General features: G+C 43.1%; 1 protein-coding gene and 1 long non-coding RNA gene across 2 annotated transcripts; one reads left to right on the top strand and one right to left on the bottom strand.

Moving 5' to 3' along the window:
- Positions 1-1361: 1361 nt before the first annotated feature.
- On the bottom strand, positions 1362-15505 carry vamp3 (vesicle-associated membrane protein 3 (cellubrevin)). The gene is made up of 5 exons (XM_055659361.1): positions 15347-15505; positions 6895-6988; positions 4802-4960; positions 4258-4309; positions 1362-3732 (listed from the first exon to the last, which is right to left on the bottom strand). Coding segments are annotated over exons 1-5 (324 nt in total). The 5' UTR covers positions 15349-15505; the 3' UTR covers positions 1362-3715.
- Positions 15506-15978: 473 nt separating this feature from the next.
- On the top strand, positions 15979-20198 carry LOC129711603 (uncharacterized). The gene is made up of 2 exons (XR_008725870.1): positions 15979-16176; positions 19836-20198. It is a non-coding gene; the product is annotated as an uncharacterized LOC129711603 (long non-coding RNA).
- Positions 20199-23545: the final 3347 nt, after the last annotated feature.

Here is a 23545-nt window from a genome sequence, read left to right as displayed (position 1 = left end):
TGCCACGCACCCGCTGAGTTCCTCCAGCAGTTTGTTTTTTACTCAAGATTGCAGCATGCGAATGAATGAACGACATAATCTTTAAGGTCACATCTGACAAGGCACAATTAGATTCTTTGCTTATATACCCAAGGTATGCAAATAGTCGCCAGCTAAGGGCACTGACACGCTAGGCCCCCCACTTGTTCTCCCCCCAGCCGCGGGTCTACACTACACGTGGCCCATTGTTTGGCACCACCCCATCCACTACCGGGTCCTCTCCAGACCACTCCGTGGCACTGACCCAGGCCCCAGCTGCATGGTTCTGTCGACTTGCAGGCTCTGACCTCCATTGATTTCTGCGCTTCATATTAAATCTGCTTGTGATCTGATCAGCAGCCTCACCCACTCCATGGCTCGCCGGGAAGCCTTCCGAACCCTCAATACAAATTAAGGTTCTCCAAGTGCTTACTGAAAAAAAATGACCATTCGACCAATGACTATTGGTGCCCTCTGAAAGAATTACCCAATTCTTCCTGCAGTGGCATTTATCGAAGTTGAGACGTTGTGTTGTAGTTGTACAAGATTGGCGAGGCTGCACTTGTATTGTGGTCGGCTTTGGTTACCCTGCTTCGGGAAAGATGCCATTATGCTGGAAAGAGTGCAGAGAAGATTTACGATAGTGCCAGGACCAAGGGCCTGAGCTACAGGGAAAGTTGTGGGCAGGCCAGGACTCTATTCAATGCAGCACAGGAGGCCGAGGGATGATCTTACATAGCTGTATAAAACAGCAAATCTTTTTTCCCAGGGTACGGGAAAAATCCCATCATAGGAAAACGATCTGCAATATAAGAAAGGCCTTGGGTTTAAGTATAACAGGAATTTAGTCTTTCCCTTCAAATGTTCTCCCTACATACTCATATTGAGTTCAATCATTCACATAGTGTTGGTAGATATTAGTAAATATCATATGACCCATCTCCTGCAACATCTCGCCATGTTTACAAAATCCACCCATATCCATACTGCCAGTCTATAATTTTCCTTCTGTTCAATATTGGCATTTCTCATTGCCCAGAAGCAGGAGGGAAAATTCAGAAAGGAGAGAACCATCCCGGCTTCTTTCATGGTTATATGGTTATGATCTGCAAAACCACCACTGGGGCAACACTTCAACAAGATCACTTGCGTTACACGACCAACACCTTCAGGGCATTGGGTTTGTGATGCAATAAATGCCAGCCTTGTTCTGGAGAAAGACAACTAGTTTCTTAATCCTGACACCAGATGACTGCTCATTTAAAATGAAATTTCCTTGCATTTTCTTCCTCCAGCATTTCAAACCCAGTGTAGTGTGCACGCAACCTCATGAACGACAAGCCTTCAGATTGTGAAATATTTTATTAAATTTTTCATGTCGTAAAATGCAATTGAACAGGCCTAGCCACATTGCTACCCTGGACAAGCTTTGTAATAGTGTAATTAAGTGGGGCACTCTCGGCAAGAGGCACTTGTTTGGGTTTTGGTAACGGTTGGGATCAAGTCCCAGTGGCAGTAACTACTGCACAAGGCAACAAGAACCAAGCTCAATAAAACATCAAACTTGCTGGCTGAAGCCATTAAGGCACCTGCTCAAGTTTACAATTATCATCTCAATTTACAAATCCCAACTGCTGATTAAGTGAATTCCATTAAAAAGTTAGAAAAAAAAAAAAAATTGGCAGACCAATATTGAACCCGAGGTGATGGTTCATTCAAATTCTGATTTTAAACCAAAGCCTAAATTGTAACAAACAATCATCAAGAATCAATTCATCCACATTGCACACACTTTGGGTCAATTCTGCAGTTCAGCAGCAGAGTTGGTAAAGGCAAGTTATCAGTTCTGCCTGACCCTTTATATGGAAAGATGCAAAATGAAGGAGCATCTCACAAAGCATAAAAACTGTCACTCAGGTCACTAAAACTGCAGTCGCAAGCTGAATCCCCATCACTAATGTACTGTTCAGTGTCCCAAAGTGCAATGCAAAGGCAAGTGCTGGACAAATTTTAACCAAAACTATCACTACGAAATTGAATGGCAAGTGCAGTGAACCGACCCAACTGGCACACAGGTCTACAGTGCAGCTCATTTGCTGTTTGGTGTAGCCATCAAGATGTGCAGGAGTTCGCACTTCAAGATCGATTAGATGTCAAGGACTTTAGGACAAGGTCAACAAGGATTTAAAAACGAAAACTTGTGCAGAAAGAATACGGATTTGTGAACCCACGTCAACGATGCAGTAATTAATTTAAGGGCTTATAGTGGAAAAAGATATTTAGCAAAGTCTAGAGCCAAATCTACTTCTGTAGTAACCACATAGTGTACATGACCAAACATTTCTCCCCTTTGTGCTCGGAGTAAACTGTACCAAAAACACTACCTTGTCACGTAGCAAGCTTTGTACATGGTTCAAGAAAGTCTATTTCAAGTTAGAAAGGCACAGATTTCCAGTGGCGATCCAGTAAATCACAACATCAAACCAGGATGAAGACCAGTTAAGGCACAAGATAATCAAACGGTTCTTGGCTATTTTATAGAAAAGCTCTCAAGGTAAATCAGGCAACTGGCATATCTTAAAAAAACATGGTTGCTAAAACCTAGCACTGCAAATTTAAGGAGTCTTTGAATTTTCCTGTTGAGATTGGAAGGATGGATTTTAACTAGACCACACCCATCACTAATTAGTGGTGTAGATCTTCCATTCTCCTCTAATCCAGCAATTTGGAGGTACAGCGTGAAATCCAAACAAATCTCCACGAGATAAGAGTTGGCAAATAGTTCATTCAACCTTTTAAAAGAACCCATCTGGAAAAGGAGAGTTCTAAACTAATAATGCTCAAGTGTCAAATGAAACAGGAATAGGGCAAAGGTCTTCATATACAGGCCACTCTGCTTCAATGGAGAGTTATAAAACATCTAGACAAGGAAATACCATTTTGGTGAAGAATCCTCCCTTTCTACAATAACACAGATGCAGCAGGCAACACTATAATTGGTGGCAAGCTGTGTATTCTGTGCAATCAGACTGAGGTAATCACGTGCACCCCTTGTCCAGCGTATTCTTCAAGGTTTGAGGTACAGAGAAACCATGTCTCCATTTAGCACTCATGATCCTTTGCTCAATCATTACTCGAGCAGAAGCCAATTCAAATGTTGGCATGACACAATCTGACTTCATCTAATAACCCTCAACTTGATGAACCGTTTACTCAAATAAAAAATTTGAGTTAGGGCATTACTTGGAAGTGGGGGAGGGGGGGGGGGGGGGGGGAAAGAAAAAAAAAAAAGTTCAGCAAGACAAATACAGACAATTACGTTGAAGTTTGGCCGTGATCAGGAGTTGATTCTTGAGGTAACTTCAGGCCAGGATAACGAGGCACTAGATTAAAGCATTAAGACTTGAAGTTGCCCAAAGAAATTTGGTCCCATCCAAGTCCAAGAAGATGGTGCTATTATCAATTAACAGATTGAGAAACTATGCCGCTGAAGTTCAGTGTGTGATGGACACGTTTCAGGTGACAAGATCAATACTTAATTTACAACATTCTAAACTCCTGATTATACTCAATAATTCCCTCCAATGTTTAATCATGTTAAGCCGAGACAAAAATGAACTATTTTAAAAACAGTAGATGTAGAGCTGAAATCTTAAAGTCCACCTCCAATTTCCAACAGGCAAGAATTTGGTCAGTCTTACGAGGTCTGCCAAACTGCAAAGAAAGCAAAGAATAGATCAGCCACGCGATTACTCACATTGTGGACTACAGTGATTGCATGTTTGTTGTGGAAGTTATAACAAAAGGCAGCTTTAACAGCAGGAAACCAAGTCACACAAGTGACCAAAGCGTCACAATCTGGCCACTTTTGCGGTACAAGTACATAGTAGTCTCCAATCTAAACCCAGTAGTTCTTTGCTGGAATGAGACAAGTTTTGCCGGCAGCATTTACTGAGGGTTCCTAAACAGCTCCAATTTGACACAAGCTCAGAGGTCACCAGCAAGCGGCTTGGTTAAATGAACCACACCTGCGGCATGGACCGAGAGTCGAGGTGGTAGGAACTTGTACATTGGCAAATTTGTCCTGACAGTCTGAGCATCCATCACAAGTACTTTCACCATCTTCTGAATTGAGTTTCCATAAACAGAGGTTATTGGATTAGTACTCAAGGGGCAGATTAAGAATTGGAGACAGGTGCAGAAGATGGAAAGGAAAGTAAAGCAAGAAGGAATACTCACCAACTATGATAATTATGATGATCAGGATGACCGCTATTAAGATTGCCCACATCTGTTGGAATAAAAGCCTGAATATTATATTTCAATGCAGGAAATGCCACTTCTGCAGATGCAGCGATAACAAAAAAACATTAATTTTGGATATGCAGCGTTCCAATCTGATGTAGCAAATATCACTCATTCCAACTTTCAGCGGGGGAGCCTTCTTTTCATTACCCAGAGGATGTGTTTTGACAGCTCCACATCTGCTCATTGCATAAAAAGCCCAGGAAGAATGTGGCCAGCTCACCACAAGAATAACTTATGCCAGCAGTTTAAGGAACTAGACTCAATCAAATTGACTCATCTTGAACAGTCACTTCAGTCACTTCCAGCCTGCATGTTCAAATGAGACTCAATTGCAAGTCAGGATACTTCCATACAGAAACATGTGATAAAAAAGTTTACGAAAAGCACTTAAGCAACCGATTTATTTTTGTTATAAATATTCCTGATCAGGAACGATGGCTGAAGCTAACTGCCAAGTAATAAATCACGATCTTACCTTACAGTTCTTCCACCAATATTTGCGTTTTAGTTTTGCAGCACTGGTCTCAAACTGCGACGCCCCTGCTTGCAGTGCATCAGCCCGGTCATCCAGCTCTGTCAGCTTCTGGTCTCGTTCAAGAACTCTGTCTACATTCACTCTCATGATATCCACAACCTGAAGGTGGCAAAATAGAACGGAGTGTACAGGAAAAGTCTTGACGATGAATAGGAAGTAAAAGGCGCCCGGAATTTTTTTATCTGAACTGTAGCAGAGATGCAAGAGTGTAGTTTAGTTGAGAGACACAGCAGGGAAACAGGCCCTTTGGTCCACACCAACCAACATTCACCCAAGCACAAGTTCTATCGCGAGGGGGCAATTTACCGAACCATTTAACCTACAAACCCACATGTCTTTGGGATTATTTATTATTTATTTTTATGTTACTTGACTAAGGAAAATTCATTTTGTTGTCTCTAATATGATATAATGACAATAAATTGAATACAATACAATGTGGGAGGAAACCGGAGCACGAGGTCACAGGGAGAATGCGCAAACTCCACAAAGACAGCATGCAAAGTCAGGATCGAACCCGGGTCTCTGGCGCTGTAAGGCAGCAACTCGACAGCTGCACAACCTAGTGTGAAGAAAACCCATGAGTATTTTCCTCTGGAATTAGGGGTGGGAGGAGTATGAAGGCAAGTAGTTAATCAGTCCTTTTGTCAAGTAAAACAGTTATTCAAAAGAATCAGGGTGGAAACAAAGAACTGTTTCTAATGACTGCAAGTAGCCAAAGGATATTGATTTTGAGTCTCTGGCAAGAATTTGGGGAAAGTGCAGAGATTAAAACCTTCATGGCTTGAAATGTATAACCCGAGAAGGTAAGGGGCTGGATTTACTTCAGGGTCTCAAATGTACCCATTAGAAACACCCAGCAGGGCTATCAGCAAGGGGGGTGGGGGGGGGAAAGAGTGAATAGCTCAAAAACACATGGGCTAGTCATTCTGTTCTGTGCAAACCTAATATCAAGCCGAGATAGGTGGGAGGAACTTCAAACTTGTTATTGAAAGTGTGTTCTACTGGTCTTGTTGTGAAGGACATGCACCTTGAGTGTCTGGAGAAATACTTCAATAAAGAATAAAGTAGCAACAGAAATTAAATTAGATGATTGGATTAGCGTCTGCAGAGCAGATGGTTCTAATGATGTTCAATGTAATTTCTACCTATTATGGGTACAACTGTAGGTAGAAGTCATTTGGACAGTTTCTGATATAGTAAATGTCAGAAGATGCAAGGTGAAATCTAGTAACCCAACCCCCCTTTGCTGGAAACTGTATGCATGACTACCAAGTCTCCACAAAATCCTTCAAGTTTGGAGTTGTAAACAAGCAAGTTTAGAACTAGAACAACTACTCTAAGCAGGCTGAATGCCACAGGCTGCATTAAAAAAAAAACTGAAACAAAGTGGACAAGGGATAGCCCTAATTCAGCAGCTGCTGCTGCTGCAGCATGGTGCTTAAATATATGCAATAGATACCAGGTTCCACTGTAGGTCACCACAAGTCCTGTGCAACCTGCAAGTGATTCTTGACCATCGCTGGTCAACAAGGTCAGCTCCAGGAGCACCAGCAGCCTGGTTCACTTGAAGATGGAAATCAAATCTTTTGTCTAAAACAGCCAAAGGCAGATCGACATTAAAGATCTGCTCAATCAAATAAACTGTAGCACGACCCAAATGAATAACTGTTTTAGGTAGCACAAGGGTGATCAGCCTGTATCCTTTATGACTATGAGAATGTTGAGCAGTCAACATCAAACCAGGTTTCACAAGTTCCCAACATTTATTTATTTCAGGACAAATTTGCACTTTTGAAAGTAAACTTGGTTTGCAATCACTGAGCATTTCAGGTTTACTAACCAAAGGAGATGACAATCATCTTTGGTTTGTGACTCTTAAGCGTTCATTCATCGTAAAGCAGACTTGATTTCAAAAGTACAAATTTTGGGGCTCTTCTCTAGCTCGAGTGCTTAGTGGATGAAAATAGTCTTCTGTAGACTTCTATATTCCAACCATTAAACATATCTGTGCATTGAGACATGGTTCTTACCTCATCCACTTGTGCCTGGGTCTGCTGCAATTTCCTGTTGCTGCCATAGGGTCCTGGAGCAGTTGGCGGAGTGTCTGGGGGACATGGTGCAGACCTGCAATAGAAGCAACAGCATAGTCCTTCAGATCACAAATGCCTACCATTTTAGTTTCAATTATAAATGTTGAGATTGGGGGGTCAAGTTCATTTCTTCTATCGATCTGTTATACTACAGTTAGCCTACAGAGCAATGGCTCAGCAACATTGACCCACACAAGCATACACTCTGCACATTTGTCAACATGAAGAAAGGCCACCTACGAAATAATACTGAACTTAGTCCACAAGACATGAACAAGGAATCCAGCGCCTCTAGGTCAGCTGCAGGAGGTTGCCCCCAGACCACAAGATGGCTGGCCAGAAGAAGAGGGACAACAGTTTGCAGGCCGAGCCGGCCGTGGGCAACGGAGGGGATCGGGAGACGTTCCAGTGGAATGAACACGTGGGAATGCGATAAAATTTCACCACACGGGGTGTCACCGGTATTATAAGCAAAATTAATTTCTCTGTGTAATGTTTAATTGCATCTATGACAATAAATATCCATGGAGAATGTTAATTTCAACAAGAATGTTTATCTCTGGAATCTGTGCATCACTAGTTACAAGGATCATTAGTTCCATTAAAACAGTATAGAAGTACCATAAGGTGCTCCATTTATACAACACTGTAAAGAGTTTGGTCTGGCACACTGAACATTGAGAATTTCAGTTTGAATCGCAGCACCTTGTGGTGACATACAGGAAACAATTTCATATGATTGCAATTCAATGTTGCATCACTAGAGGGAGAGGTTATCTGGAGCACGTTCTTCTCAGGTTACGTCAGGGTTCCACACCAGAGAAATGATCATAAACCGAATGGCCAGAAACACAGCTGCCAGACAATATTTAAATAAAAACAGGCCAACCAGGGGCTGTGTAGCTAAACCAGGGTGTTTAACTCCAGACTTAGAAGAAAGGAAGAGGCGGAGAGAGTGGACTGAGGGAGAGCTGAGAAGGGGAGGTGAAAGCAGGGACTACCTGAAATTAGAGAAGTCAATGTTCATACCGCTGGGGTGTAAACTGCCCAAACGAAATATGAGGTGCTGCTCCTTCAATTTATGGCGGTCCTCACTCTGGCCATGGAGGAGGCCCTGGACAGAAAGGTCAGATTCGGAATGGGAGGGGGCGTTGTGCCACCGGGTAGGTTTATCGCATCAGGTAGGTTTATGTGAACCGAGTGGAGGTGTTGGGCGAAGCGATCGCCAAGCCTACGTTTGGTCTCACTGATGTAGAGTAGCTGACACCTAGAGCAGCGAATGCAATAGATGAGGTTGGAGTAGTTGCAGGTGAACCTCTGCATCTGGAAAGGCTGCTTATGTCCTTGAATGGAGTCAAGAGGGGAGGTAAAGCGACAAGTGTAGCGTTTCCTGCGGTTGCAAGAGAAAGTGCCAGGAGAGGGTGATTTGGGTTGGGTGGGACGATTATTATTAAGTGGATCAAGTGATATGATGCTGTAAGCCACTAAAATAAGTGTTATCTTGATTTCAACCTGGGAGAAAAGCAGGTAACGAATAAACGTGGCTACGATCCCAGGAAAAATCCCATTCAGACTGCACTGGGATTGTTCAGGGAATTAGTTTAGTGCCTCAGCTGCAATAATGCTACATTGAGTATATTCAGTTTAACAGTAGATTTCTCAGTGTACAACAAATATAGAAATCAGTGAGAAGCAGAGGCATCCTAACCTTAAATGGTCCTGACGTCATGGCCACATAGTCCAATTTTTTGGATGCGTGATTTGTGGCTATGATACTGGTTGCCAATACTCCATTACACTCCAAACATCTTGAACATCTTGCATTGGGGCACTCAAAATGCAATTTTTTAAATTAAGTAGAGCAATAAATACATAGCAAAATAAACATGCAACTTCTTTGAAAAATAATGGCTAACATTTAGTTGGTCTACCTTCATATCGTTACAGCCATTAAGGCAGAATTTTTTTTATTTTATGTTTTTTATAAAGTAAAGAGTTGCAGAGCCAGCTATTAAATACCAAGGATCCCCAGACAGTTGACAGCAACAGATGGTCAAAAGGGAAGTGCTTGGCACAGATCACTACACACGAGGAAGTCTGTGGTAATCATTCACGCTTTGCTGTTAACCACAAACTCTGGGCCACAACTGTTTGTTTTGTGCTCCTCTCTCTGTCGGTCTTGAGCACACATACCAGACAATTAGAAGAGTCACAGGTGGAACATTTCAATAGTTTAATTAGCTATTTCTGTTCCCTAACTCCATGCATTTAGTGCCAAGTAATATCAGCTAGTGTAAGAGATCGCTGGCAAACAGACTGAATGCACTTGAGTGGATAGATTGAAGATTGAATGTTAGAAGAAAAAGCCAAGTTCAACCTAGCCCCAACCAATGAAGTTCCATTATTAAACCAAGATGGGACTGAATGAATTTTAACACCAACTTCTCTTATTCAATGTATAGTGATAGAGATTTCACCCATAGCATATTGCTAAGTTAATTTTGAACTAACTTAAAATGTATTAAAGCTTTGCCTGCAACTTACAGCACATTTAACCTAACAAGTCTGAGGCGGTATACACAGTGAACTTAACTCCACTGCATCCATCTCTTCCCATTTCCAGACATACAGCTTTCTGATCCAATCATGCATTCCACTAACGCTTAGCTCAAAACAAATCTAGTCATATATCCACAATTCCTTGTACTTAACCATTCAACTGAACAAATGTTGCCTCACAATTAACTATAGGTGAATCAGACACCATTGCATTTAGCCGCATCGGGCAAATGTACACAGAATCCTACCTTTATCAAATATCGTCTCAAGTGCAGACTGAAAAAAATGCCAACATGTCAACCTATGTATTACCTGGTACCCACAGGATATAATGTGGTGAACACGCCCACAAAAGGCTTATGACATTTTGAATTAAAAAAAAAACAAATCCTTACCCACAGGGGGAAGAGCTGAGCAGAATAATTTCTTAAGCTACCAGCCTGTGAGTAAAAACCAGGACAAAAGAGGTCACGTTGATGGGAGACAATAATGAAAAATGAACAATGAGCGTTTGATGGCACTGGTGTTTAGAAGGATGAGGGGAGACCTCATTGAAACTAAACAAATAGTGAAAGGCCTGGATAGAGTGGATGTGGAAAGGATGTTTCCACTAGTGGAAGAGTCATGGACCAGAGGTTATTGCCTCAGAATTGAAGGAAGTTCTTTTAGGAAGGAGATGAGGGGGAATTTATTTAGTCAGAGTGGTAAATCTGTGGAATTCATTGCCACAGGAGGCAGTCAATAGATATTTTTACTGCAGAGATAGATTCTTCATTAGTACGGGGGGGGAAGAAGGTAGGAGAATGAGGCCAGGAAGGAGAGATAGATCAGCAATGATTGAATGGCATTGATGGGCCAAATGGCCAAATTCTACTCTATCACTTATGAAAGTGTTTCCCAATTAATGCATCTACACACACATGCTAGTAACACTATTAGTTCAGTGGATAAGTTCATCTTGTCTTCAAATTAATGAAGAGCATACATTAAAGATTGGAGCAGAGAGATGGAAAGTTGCGATTGCTGCTTTTCAGTGCACACAAATTTAAGCGCATCACATTCGACAAAAAGCTCAGGATTGAATTAACCGGTTAAAAGCTTTAATCAATTTTTATGCAACAACTGTGAGATCATTGGAAAAAAGTTATGAAGGGGTTTACTGATGTACACAGTGAAGGAATTGACATTTGTTAGGTTGGAATCCAGAAACAATGAAGCTCCTCATCCGTTTGCAATGCTGCTTTTGGAGTCAGTCTCCAACATCTCCTGCTCTCACATCTGCATGGACAACAGACCAAGTGAAAGATGTCAAATTATTTACATTAGTTTAATATCCAAAGAAAGATGCTCAAGTGAAAGACAAATTTAATTTATATGGAGAAAAAACATGCAAAATCAAACGACACTCTCTAGTGCATACCTAGAGGCAACAATTGCCATCACTATCCTGCAGCCAGTGTTTACCCAAAGCTCACAGGCCTCTTCAGAGAAATACCATCTCAAAGCAATGTGTAATTGTTGCTGTCTGTAATCAAGCCTTGTCATTGGGGGACTCATTACTAAAAACAAAGACCAACAGACCAGGAGCTTCTAATTTAAATCATTCAGTGAACTGTGTAGGAAGGAACTGCAGGCGCTGGTTTACACCGAAGATCGACACAATATGCTGGAGTAACTTAGAGCGACAGACAGCATATCTAGAGAGAAGGAATGGGTGATGTTTCAGGCCGAGAACATTCTTCAGTGAACTGAGCAGCAATCTTCCTCCATATGACAGCCAAGATTCGAAGAATGGAGAAAAGTGACAAACTACCATGACACCTATGAATGAATAATTCAAACTGGTTTTGTATCTTTTTCCAACTTTGATGTTTCTGAGTGCCTCATAATAAAAGATGAGTGCAGTTCAAAATGAAATTAAATGCAGAAGATTTACAGGGTATGTTACAATGTGAAAGGCAAGCAGAATAAAATCTCACCCAATGCCTGAATACAGTATGTTGCTCTAATGTCTCTGTATTAAAAAGGAACACACAGCATTAAAAAAAACCCAATGAGTTCAAAGTGAGCAAGAGGTACTTATGCCTGCGTGAGAAAGATTTTCCCAAGCAAGAGAATGCTTCCAATGCTTCCTAGTCAGCACTTCCTTGCTGGTGAAAGATATAAACCAAACGACTTCTTGTATTTCACTCCCCACCATTGTTCATTTTTCACTCCCCACCACAAGCTGTTTACACAAATTGTAGCACAAAGCCCAGGTCTAGCTGAAACTTATTCCAAAACTACCCAAGTGTAAGCAAAAAATTACCATGGCTGACGAATCAATGTGAAAACTAGAAGTCATAGATAAAACTGTCCTTAAGATCAGACGGGAAAATCCATATTGTGGTTCCAGCAGGGTGGGGATAGTGGAGGTGGAGGAAGAAGAAGCGAGATTTTCTTTCAGACAAGTCACCATCATCAGCTTGATTAGATCCCCCATAATACATTGCAAAAGTCAAGAAAACTCTTCCGGTGCTCCAAGATCTATTTATGCTTTGCCATAATTACCAGAAAAAGATTTATGTTCATATCACATTACTGCAGTTTTTTTGGGGGGAGAATTTCCACATAAATTTGCTTCATGTTACTAAGTACCTGATGTGTGACTATCATTGTGAAAGTAGGCGTTCTGAAATCCTGGAGTTGTAAAAGGGCATGAAATTAGAACGCATTGATGAAAATGTTTTGTCCCAACCAAAAGAAAATTGTTACAATGCTTACAGTGGTTGAGAGGGCGGGGTGCTTAAATTCCAAAATTAAACTAATACAGGGCTTTGGAATCTTCCATATTTACATGCTGGAACGCAACGTACAAGCAGCTATGCTATTGCATGATAGCATCAGTCCCAAGAAAGCAACATTATAAAAATTCTAGTCCAGACAATGATAATTGGATAAGACGATAAGAATTCTGGCAGAAATATACACCAAATAGCTGAGTTGCATCTCAAAATGAGAACTACTAATGGGTCAAAAGACAACTGGCCTCTCTCTCTCCCTCTCATACTCTCTTTACGCCACCACAAGCAACCCAAGTATTTGGGAATTCTCAACCAATAATTCATCAATTTGTAAATCGATTAGTCTGTACTCACTGCAGCACTTTGCAATATATTTATAACTGGGGAAGTAAAAGTAGGAAAAATAACCTCAGACAAGCTAGAAACAATTAAAGCTACAGACATACTAACAATCAGCCCAAGAGCAAGCCCCCAGTATACAGACTGATGTTGAGATCTAGGGGCTTCAAATCCATTTCGGAAAAACTAACATGTATGCTGTCTTCACAGGAAAAAACATTTTCCTCAAACTCAGAAGGGCCACAATAATAATCTGAAACAAGCAGTTAGATCATGGAAGTCAGCTGCTCAAGAAACAACAAAGACAACTTTATATAAAACATTCCATGTAAAGTGCTCAGTGTCAAACTGAGGCAGGTTCTCGGGACTAGTGACTAATAGATTGTTCAGGCTCAGTTCTAAAGTTTAGAGCCTTGACAGCACAAAACCAGCTATACCCTCTTTTTCATCCTTTTTATTCCACTCACTGGCAGCTTTGCTTTCATGTTCTAAAGTTCTCATCTCTAAAACTCGCAATTCGTCTCATCCCATAACATAATTAAGCAAATATAATTAACTATCCCATCTCCCCTCATCAGTGTCAGGCCTTGCACTGCTTGATGATGCTCTTGTGAAGCTCTTAACATTGCTGTTTGAGGAAAAAAAAGATTCAAATACTGGGACCAATGAATCAACTAACCACACCCCAATCAACATTGCATGCGCTGACGTCAATTCTACACGATTTTACAATCACTCTCTTAGTCCCAGAGGGTGGATGGCATGCAACCCCAGATATTTATTGGATTAAAAAAAACTAGGTACCACAGTTTCAATGAACATTTGAAAGGATAAGTTAACAGAGCCTTCTTTTATCGGCACTCCAAGATGTTTTATGCAAGACCTTCAAAAGCCCCGATTAATTTTTTTTGGATTTGATTAATTTGATTCAACAAATTCAAATAGAGATAAATAACTATTGGAGAGAAAAAAAAATGGTCAATGACTAAGTATATATTTCACCAAAATGGGAGAAGGCACAGAGGAATTGAGAGGTGGGAACAGAAATTGATTATGACCAGCATGCATACTGCCACATTTGTTTAATGCAATCTTAACATTGGAGCAAATTCTGGGAAATCCCATGATGATCATTGTAAGTATCAATTGGCACTATCTTTACTTAGCTTCCCAACAACACTATTTAAGAGGATATAAGAGACTGTAGATGCTGGAATCACAAGCAAAAAAACTACCAGAGGAACTCAGCATCTGTGGAGGGAAATGGGCAGACTGCATTTTGGGCGAGGACTCTTCAAGACTGTCAATTTAATTCATGCCCTATAGTCACTGTTCTGAATTATGCTGCCAGATGGCTCAGTTAATAGATGCAAATCACCAACGAGTTGCAAATCAAAATTGACATTAAATATTCCCTTAGAAAGAGCAATCCAAATCTAAGGAATGCCAATGCCAATCTGAAAATAGTCAAGCCCAGCTGGGAATGTCTAACAAATCAACTCCTCAGAGCTACATGTAATCTAATTTTGATCAACTTTTGACACACGACACAGTTTCACTGGCAAGACCTACAGTCACTGTCCAAGCCCAAATGCCACAAATTGCATTTTGGGCCAGTTTGGAGACCTATTAATCAACTACCATGCCACTAATTTCAATACAAGCCAAAGTAGTCAATTTTCCTAACTGTTCAGCAACAAGGCATATTCACTTATGACAATGACAATTAATCTATTGACTTTTTGACAACGTTTTTACACTAATCGAGTTTTAAATTCTCATTTAATCTGCTGAGATTTGAACTCAACCAAATTTAGTACAAAGTTTTGGAAGTAGTGTCAACAACAAACAATATGAAGCATTAGCTTTAAGAATTGGGAAGTACACCTTGACATATCCAACCACATATTAATAAAACCATTCCTTCAAACATGTGGTCAGGAGCCATCACTAAATATATGAATAGAAAAATGCCACGAGAGCTTTAATCAGATGAATCTGAATTTATATAACATTATTCTCCGACATTTTGCCAACACGGCATTCATTATAGTTTAAATGGGTTTTGCATCGGAGCATTCCTCAATTTGTACACCCCGTCTTGAATAGGTCAGGTGATTCACTAAATTTCCGAGGAACTTTGCGCTTGGACCAAACCCAAAACAATAAAGAAGAAACACGACAATTTTCCATTAAATAAAAAAAAAGCATGATTAGATAACTACTAATCTTTCAGTTTTCAGTAAGGGTTAACACTACTTGTTGCATTTTCATTATCTATGATTGAAAACAGCAGCCAATAAATCTTCTGGGAAAAGCAAGCTTGATATATTCCAAAATAGTCAGCAACTTTGAATTACGAAAAGTACAATAATGTATCTCTCCCTTCAAAACCAGGCCTCAAGGAAGGCAACTTCAACTTGTTGAACCTCAGAGACACTGACAGCAAAGACTGCAACAAGTTTCCGACAAACTCCAGCATTTGGAACAATTTCTCATAATACTCTGCTACCAACTGAAGGTGGGGAGTTTTCTTTAATAAATGAACATTCACTGAGAGAGTGACCGGCGGCCCGGTTCTACAATCCCCCGCCCGCGGCCTTGCTTCAGCACAAGCCTGGGATTGCGCCGGGGAGTGGGAGAAAGAGATCAATAAAATGTGCGGTACTGGATGGGGGCGACTGCTGAGAGGCCCCGGGGTAAGAACTTACATGTCTTCTCACAAGGAGCCGTCGACGCAGCGGCCGGGAGTCGGGTGTTGTCCTCAGCGGCTCGGAGACGTCACGGCACCAGCGCGGCCTCCACCAAATATACTGGAGCTTTATCCTGCACTGCCAGCGACCTGTTTGCCCCTCCCTCGGCCTCTGCTCGTCCCCGCCCTCGGCCTCTGCTCGTCCCCGCCCTCGGCCTCTGCTCGTCCCCGTCCCCTGCTCGTCCCCGCCCTCGGCCTCTGCTCGTCCCCGCCCTCGGCCTCTGCTCGTCCCCGCCCTCGGCCTCTGCTCGTCCCCGCCCTCGGCCTCTGCTCGTCCCCGCCCCCGCCCTCGGCCTCTGCTCGTCCCCGTCCCTGCTCGTCCCCGCCCTCGGCCTCTGCTCGTCCCCGCCCTCGGCCTCTGCTCGTCCCCGCCCTCGGCCTCTGCTCGTCCCCGCCCTCGGCCTCTGCTCGTCCCCGTCCTCGGCCCCGTCGGCCGTCCCCTGCTCGTCCCCGCCCTCGGCCTCTGCTCGTCCCCGTCCTCGGCCTCTGCTCGTCCCCGTCCCCTGCTCGTCCCCGTCGGCCTCTGCTCGTCCCCGTCCCCTGCGTCCCCGTCCCCGTCCCCCCTCGGCCTCTGCTCGTCCCCGCCCTCGGCCTCTGCTCGTCCCCGCCCTCGGCCTCTGCCCACCTCGGGCCTGGCCTGTCCTGCCCTCTCCCTGCTCCTCCCTCTCCCCCCCCCCCCACAGCATACTCGGGTGCTCCTGATCTTTGCTCCAGACAACGTCCAGCAAGGCAGGGGGAGGAATGTTGTCAGAGTTGGAAGGGGAAAGATAAAACATCTGTAGAAATGAGGTAAGACATTTGGATACCTGTGTTTGTGAACATGTAGTGCTGAGGGGAAAGAGTGGGAGATTTGGGTATTGCTCTTACTGACACAAATACAATCTAATGAGCACTACACACATTCAACAGGTGAGGCAGCATCTGTAAAAAAAAAATGTTTAAGAATTAACGTTACACGTCAAAGAACCTTCACCAGAACTTGCTGCTTTATTTCAGATCAACACGGTCTGTAGCAAAGATTATAGAGGAGCACCTCTATAATCTTTGGTCTGTAGATTTAGGATTTTTTTAATTCTTGACATTCCACATGACTGAGGTGTGCCACCTGTCGTGATAGACACTGCCATGATCATATTCAGTTAACTGGTCAACCCTCTCCTCCCCAATAGGAACAAAACATCTCTACAGGTTTACTCAACAGGATGTTTCCACCTAAAATTCGAAAATTTTGATTCCTTCTCATAGAGTGAAAATATCGAAAAAGTTGCTGTGCAGTTGAAAAGAGGCTTAACCCAGACTGGAATAGTATTGTCCCGCTCCTTGGCACCAGGCAGGAAATTCAACCCCTGACTGGTATAAAATTCCTTCACATTTCCTGTCGTTGTTTGCTAACCCTGTGTCCACTGAAATAATATATTAATAGGGCCAATACACAAATGGCTTTCTCTGCCAGGGAAGCACTTTGCAGCCTTACTGCTTACTCTGCATGCTGCTCTCACTTAAATCAAGGCTTCTCTCCCCTCACCCTTTGAGACTTACCTGAACTCACAACTTACTTCCAAAGAAGGTCTGTTTACAGGTAACATTTCTTTTGTTGGATAAGATGGAAATTAACTATAAGCATTCAAGGCATCTCGGATAGCCACAGGGACTTTGCTGGAGGTGGCTCATCGCCTGAGGTTTTACCAGCCAGAAATGTATAGAGATCAAGAATTGCAACTAAACTTCTGTAATGAGCAGGTAGGAGTTCAGAATGACAGTCCTAAGTGACATGTTACCTCCTACAAAGCAAAGCAAATACTCACTTACATGCCTGGAATACTCTGCCACGAAGGGTTCAGGTCATAGTCACTTCCAGCTCCCTCGCATAAAGATCATTCTGAATTGCTGCTGTTGATGTCAACTCCATCGCGGAGTTTGCGGCGCCCAGCTCCACTATGGAAGTCAACAAGCTCCATGTACAAGGAGAGAATATCACCTAGTGGATGCAAGGAACTGCAGATGCTGGTTTACACACAAGGACACCTTTGATTAGCCTTGAACAAAGAAAGACATGAGTAACTCAGGCAACATTCTTGAAGAAGATGGATAGGGGATGTTTCAGGTCGGGGCCCACTTCAGGCAGGAAATGACCTACCATTCCTTTAGCTCACTGGAGCAGCCAGGCAAGGGATCAGCTGCTAATGCAGGATTCCCTGGAGTGGAGGCACTAATATAGTATGTCATTAAGGAGACTTTAGTCTTTATAGATATAGTGTGGAAACAGGCCGTTCGGCCCACCGAGTCCATGTCGACCTGTGACCACCCCGTACACTCGCATACATACACTAGGGACAATTTTGACAACTTACTGAAGCCAATGAACCTACAAACTTGTACTCTTTGGAGTGTGGGAGGAAACTGGAGCACCCGGTGAAAACCCACACGGTCACAGGGAGAATATACAAACTCCGTACAGACAGCACCCGTAGTCAGGATCAAACCTGGGTCTCTGGCACTGTAAGGCAGCAACTCTACTGTTGTGCCACTGTGCCCCCCCCCCTCCCCCCTTTGAGACATACAGTGTGGAAACAGCCCTTCGGCCCACCGAAACATCACGAGCAAGTTTCCCCATGGCTGTCTTGCACAAAGAACATGATTCCACCGAGTACTGTTATCCGCCCCACTCTCCAACGTCATATCTTTTGCAGCACCACTCTCCGTAGCTGGAAGAATGTTGTTTGTTGGGTACACCCACCCCATTACAGAAACATAATGTCTACAGCAAAGGAGGTTGTCATTTGGTCCATCAAGTTCATTCTGCCTTTGTGTAAGCAATTTAACTAGTCCAACTCCCTAACCACATAGGTACTGTAAATTATTTCCCTTCAGATGTTACATAACCCCCTCTGAATCTCTTTCCCCTTAGTTAAATCTATGTTGTCTTGTCTTATCTGTTTTTAGCTGATATGGGGAAAGGTTGCCTGCAGTCTACAATATCTGTACCCCTCGCAATTTTTATATAGCTCAGTTCTTAGCCTACTTCATTCCAGGCAGAACAGACCCAGCCTCTCAAACACTCCATCCCGGGCAACATCCTGGTGAATCTCCTCTGCACTCACCCAGCTCTGTCACATCTTTCCTATCTTGTGGTGATTAGGACCATACACAGTACTTCAGCTGAGCTCTGACCAATGGTGTATAAAGTTGAGCATAACCTCCCTGGTTTTCTATTCATCTCCCTGACTAATAATGGCCATTATCCTGAGTGGTTAAGTTTTACATCGCTGCCCCTCCAGGACTGCCCTGGAAACTCCAGGAATTAATCTCCAAACACACATTGAGGCAAACTGGTGTTGGTATTACAAGATGCAATAGATTTTCTTTAATGACTTACAAAAGTATTAGGCAGATTAGAAAGCGTGACATCATCCAAACAGGTAATTATGAGTCTGTTTGATTTCCAATTGGTTAAGGGAAGATGGGTGTGTGAGACGTGTAATGATGGTTCCGTGGCTAGGTCATAGTCATAGAGTGATACAGTGTGGAAACAGGCCCTTCGGCTTAACTTGCCAACACCGGCCAACAATGTCTCAGCTAACTTTAGTCCCACTTGCCTGCGCTTGGTCCATAACCCTCCAAACCTGTCCTATTCATGTACCTGTCCAACTGTTTCTTAAACAATTGGATAGTCCCAGCCTCAACTACCTCCTCTGGCAGCTTGTTCCATACACCCACCACCCTCTGTGTGAAAAGGTTACCCTTCGGATTGCTATTAAATCTTTTCCCCTTCACCTTGAACCTGTGTCCTCTGGTCCTCAATCCCCCTACTCTGAATTTGAATGTTGTATTGAAACATCCACCAATATGGCCATTTGGGAACTGAGCAAGGATCTGTAATATGGAGGATGTTCATCTCAACCACAATGTTCAACCTCAGGAAGATTTGGAGAATCATGTTCCCCCATGACTGAAATGGCCTGGCCACTGGAGGTTAGGCTGCTTTGAGCCCCAACCCTGAGAAGTTTAACAGACATTCCAGGCTTGCTGTCCCTGATCCAGGGATTTCTGCTGGTAAGTGGGTTCATCTGGTTGTCTTGTGACTCAGCTAGCCCTGTGATTAACCTCCTATCACTCTCTGAGTGCAGACACTAACAATAGGCTGGTAATGTGCCAGAGAAACACCACACAATATGATTGAGTTTGAGTGGAAAAGGACCAAAGTGTATTTGGAAAAGGAATTCCAACAATGTAGAGGCGAAACATCGTGAAAGCTGGAATTCTGAAATTAAATTTGAAAATGTTGAAAAGTGCCACCCCAGTTTCCAGTATTTTCTCTCATTTTTCTAAAAATATGTATAATTAAAATGGTAATAATTGCATGAAGGAGCTCTGTCAAGGTCAGTGTTAGGACATCATGAACCACCATCTCAACTAAATAGCAAAATGAATGTAAAACCCTATTGCAGGAATTCAAAACACGTTGGTTGTGAATGTTGGCTGAAGTGCTGTGATAAAGAATTGGCCTCTGCAGAGTAAAGCTAAGTACGTTAGAATTGCTCGGCACCATAGAATGAAACAACACCGGAAGGTGAACCGGGTTAATGCCACCAGCGCCTTCAAGGTCAGCTGCAGGAAACGCCCACGGGACAAAAAGATGGCCGGGCGAGGAGAGGGACGTGTGTTTGCGGGAACTGCTCCAATAGACCGTGCGGCGGGCCGATTGGACTTTGAATAATGGCGTCAAAAATGGCAACGTCTGCATGTGTAATATATGCAAAAAGAATTTCACCCTGCAGTTGCATGTGACAAATAAATTACCTTTGAAGCATGTCTGTGTCAGACTCACGTGGTGTTTTTTTGTGATCTCCAGGTAACCATTGAATCACTTTTTCCCGTTACTGTTGTAATGCAGGATCAGGACATGAGATCTATACACAGCAACTGCCCACAGGCAGCATTGTGCTGAAACAACAAAGACTAAACATATTGATTGAACGATAAGCATTGGCCTTTCACTCTACTAAGGAGTGACATGGGATCAATTACATCCACCTGAAAGAGCAGGCAGGGGGTGTTAGATGCCCCAACTGAAAGAACACACCTCTGATGTGGGCCATACTTTGGCAGCAAAGCCACACTTCAGTACAACATTGAAGCCACGTAGCTGAGACGTTTTTAAAAGGGTGCACAGGAAGATATCACAAGAAGGTGTTGCCCCCTCTGGTGTGAGGAGATAGCCGCCATTCTCAACCAGGATTCACTGGTGACTGTGAAAGTCACCTGAAGAATGGGTTCATCCCACCAGTGCAATCGTGCAGAATGTGTGAAATGATTCTGCAGACTGTTACACCTCGTTCACACAGACCGATACAGAAAACAAGTTATATCAGACAATGACAGTCAGGTTTCTAATTTACTTTCACCTGTTACACAAATTCAAAATCAAAGCCGATGGTTTTTGAGCTGTGGCAATTTCAACAAACATTAGTGAGGAAGTAATGTAAGAGATAAAACTGTGTAAAATTGTTACTCGTTAATAATGCAGTGCATAAGTTCAAGAAAGCCATGGAAATATGGACGGGTGTTATTGTACCTGGGTCTCTGGAGAATCCGCTCTTCCTGTGTTTACGGCAGCTTTTGTTTCCAAAGTCCTTTTCATTATGTTTCCCTGACAGTAACATCTGTATCCAGGGAGGCAAACACTAACCAGAGCTCAGAAGTATCCAGGCTGTCTCTCCCCGTGTCGTGCTGTTGGAGTGCCATCGTGAAATCCTGCACCGTGGCCCCATCTACACATGTTAAAAATACAGGAAGTCAAGTCAAGTCACTTTTATTTCTATAGCACATTTAAAAAACAACTCTCGTTGACCAAATTGCTTTGCATTGATGGAGGTACTAACGTCATACAACATTGGTTCATAGATTAAGTACATACAAAAATACATACATATAGCCCTCCCTCAGAGAGTAAAGATGAGTTTTAAGTCTCGACTTAAAAGAGTAGATGGAGGGGGCAGTCCAGTTGGGAAGAGTGATGCTGTTCCACAGTCTTGGAGCTGCAACCGCAAAGGCACGGTCGCCCCTGAACTTATGCCTAGACCTAGGAAGCCAATCATTGTGCTAAATGTGACAAATAAATTCACTGCTTTTGTGCAATCAGTAAATGTACTATTTGATCGTAGATGCTACAACTGATATGTAAGTTGAGGGTACAGCTAAGATTTTGACAATGAGCTACATCATTTTAAGCCCAATGGCTAAATTAAAATCTCCATCCTCTCCCACTCCGTCTGACCTCTCTTTTCATATTCCGTTTGGGGAGTCTGGTGTTAGTCCTTGCCTCCTCCCCTTTACCAGTGCCTTCAGGCTCCTCCTCCTTTTCCACAAGCTGTACCGGTTTCTCCAGCTTTTTTTTGTGTAACCTTCGATTCTCCAGCATCTGCAGTTCCCTCTTAAACATCATTTTAAGCCCAATGGCTAAATTAAAATCTCCATCCTCTTTGATTTTCATTGGTCACCAGTTACCAGTGACAAGCTGGCATGGTGACACCGCGGTGGCAGTTGTGGAGAGGTAGAGACCCGGGTTTGATCCTGACCTCGGGTACAGTCGGTACGGAGTTTCTATGTTCTCCCTGTGACCGCATGGATTTTCCCCAGGTGCTCCGGTTTCCTCCCACACTCCAAAAACGTACAGGTTTGTAGGTCAATTGGCTTCGGTAAAGGTTGTAAATTGTCCCTCGTGTGTAGGATAGTGGTTGTGTACAGGGATTGCTGGTTGGCGCGGACTCAATGGGCTGAAGGCCCTGTTTAACGAAGAACTATTTGCCAGATTTGTAATTAGTTCCTCCCAGTGTCAGCTGTGTTTTGCATTCCAAACCTCTGCAACACTTGGAGATATTTTGGCCATCAGGAAAGGCATCGTAACTTGTATGTGATTTGGCTTCAACTTGTAAACTATCACGCACCGCTGAGATTTTAAACATTAACTCTCAGTGGGAGATGACAGGATGGGGGGGAGGGGAGGTGATGTGTGTGTGCACTGTCGGTGTTTGTGGGGTTAGGAGTGTGTGGGTGGGGTGCGTTTGGGTGAGGTGCTTGTGGGGGGCAGCCCCACAAGTTTAGTGGATACAGCATACTAGTGATACTAGTTTAGTGATACAGCACGGGAACAGGCCCTTCGGCCCACCGAGTCCGCACCGACCAGCGATCCCCGCACACTAACGCTATCCTACACACACTAGGGACAATTTACACTTATACACTTACACTTCTACAAACCTGTACATCTTTGGAGTGTGGGAGGAAACTAAAGCTCTCGGAGAAAACCCACGTGGTCACGGGGAGAACGTACAAACTCCATACAGGCAGCACCGTAGTCAGGATTGAACCAGGATCTCGGACGCTGTAAGGCAACAACTCTACCGCTGCGCCACTGTGCTGCCCATGTTGCCTATTTCTGTTTTCCCTAGCGACATAGGAGGAGGCCGTTGAGTCTATCGAGCCCTTCCCAACTTGCTCTAAGTTTCCTATTATCTATTCCTCCCACATTTCCAACACTTACCCACACACTGAAGGCAATTTAAAACGGTCAATTGACCCCCAAAACACACACATCTTTGGGATGTGCGAGGAAATTGATGAAGTCACATGAAAACATGCAAACTCCACACAGACAACAGTGGAAGTCAGGATTGCACAAGATTGGCGACGCAGTAACGCAACATCTCTGCTCGCTGCTAATACGTGGCCACTTCAGTTGGACCAACCATGGTGAAACCATGTTTTGACCAAAAAGTCACCCATTCCTTCTCTCCCGAGATGCTTCCTGTCCCGCTTAGTTACTCCAGCAATTTGTGTCTATCATGGTGACATGAAACTGGAGTTAGGCAGAGACCCTAACAAGACTTTTGTCCAAAGGTCACTCCGGCATCCAGCTGGGTTCCTAACTGGTTACTTCTGCTGATGGTTTTTATTTCCAAATCTATCTTCAACCAAATTTAGTTCCCAAACTCGATTTTAGCTCAGGATATATAATCCAGGAATTAACCCACAAATACTGAGCTGTTTTAAAAAAAAATATGAATCTCACCCCAAGAATTCAAAGTCAGTAAATTTTAATAAATACCTGTTTGGGAATTTTTGTACTGATTACCCTAGCCTCTTTATTTTCCATTCT

Source organism: Leucoraja erinacea, chromosome 30 (assembly GCF_028641065.1).
Source record: "Leucoraja erinacea ecotype New England chromosome 30, Leri_hhj_1, whole genome shotgun sequence".
NCBI lineage: Eukaryota > Metazoa > Chordata > Chondrichthyes > Rajiformes > Rajidae > Leucoraja > Leucoraja erinaceus.
The sequence above is the reverse complement of the archived record's forward strand: the minus strand, read 5'-3'. Positions and strand labels throughout refer to the sequence as shown.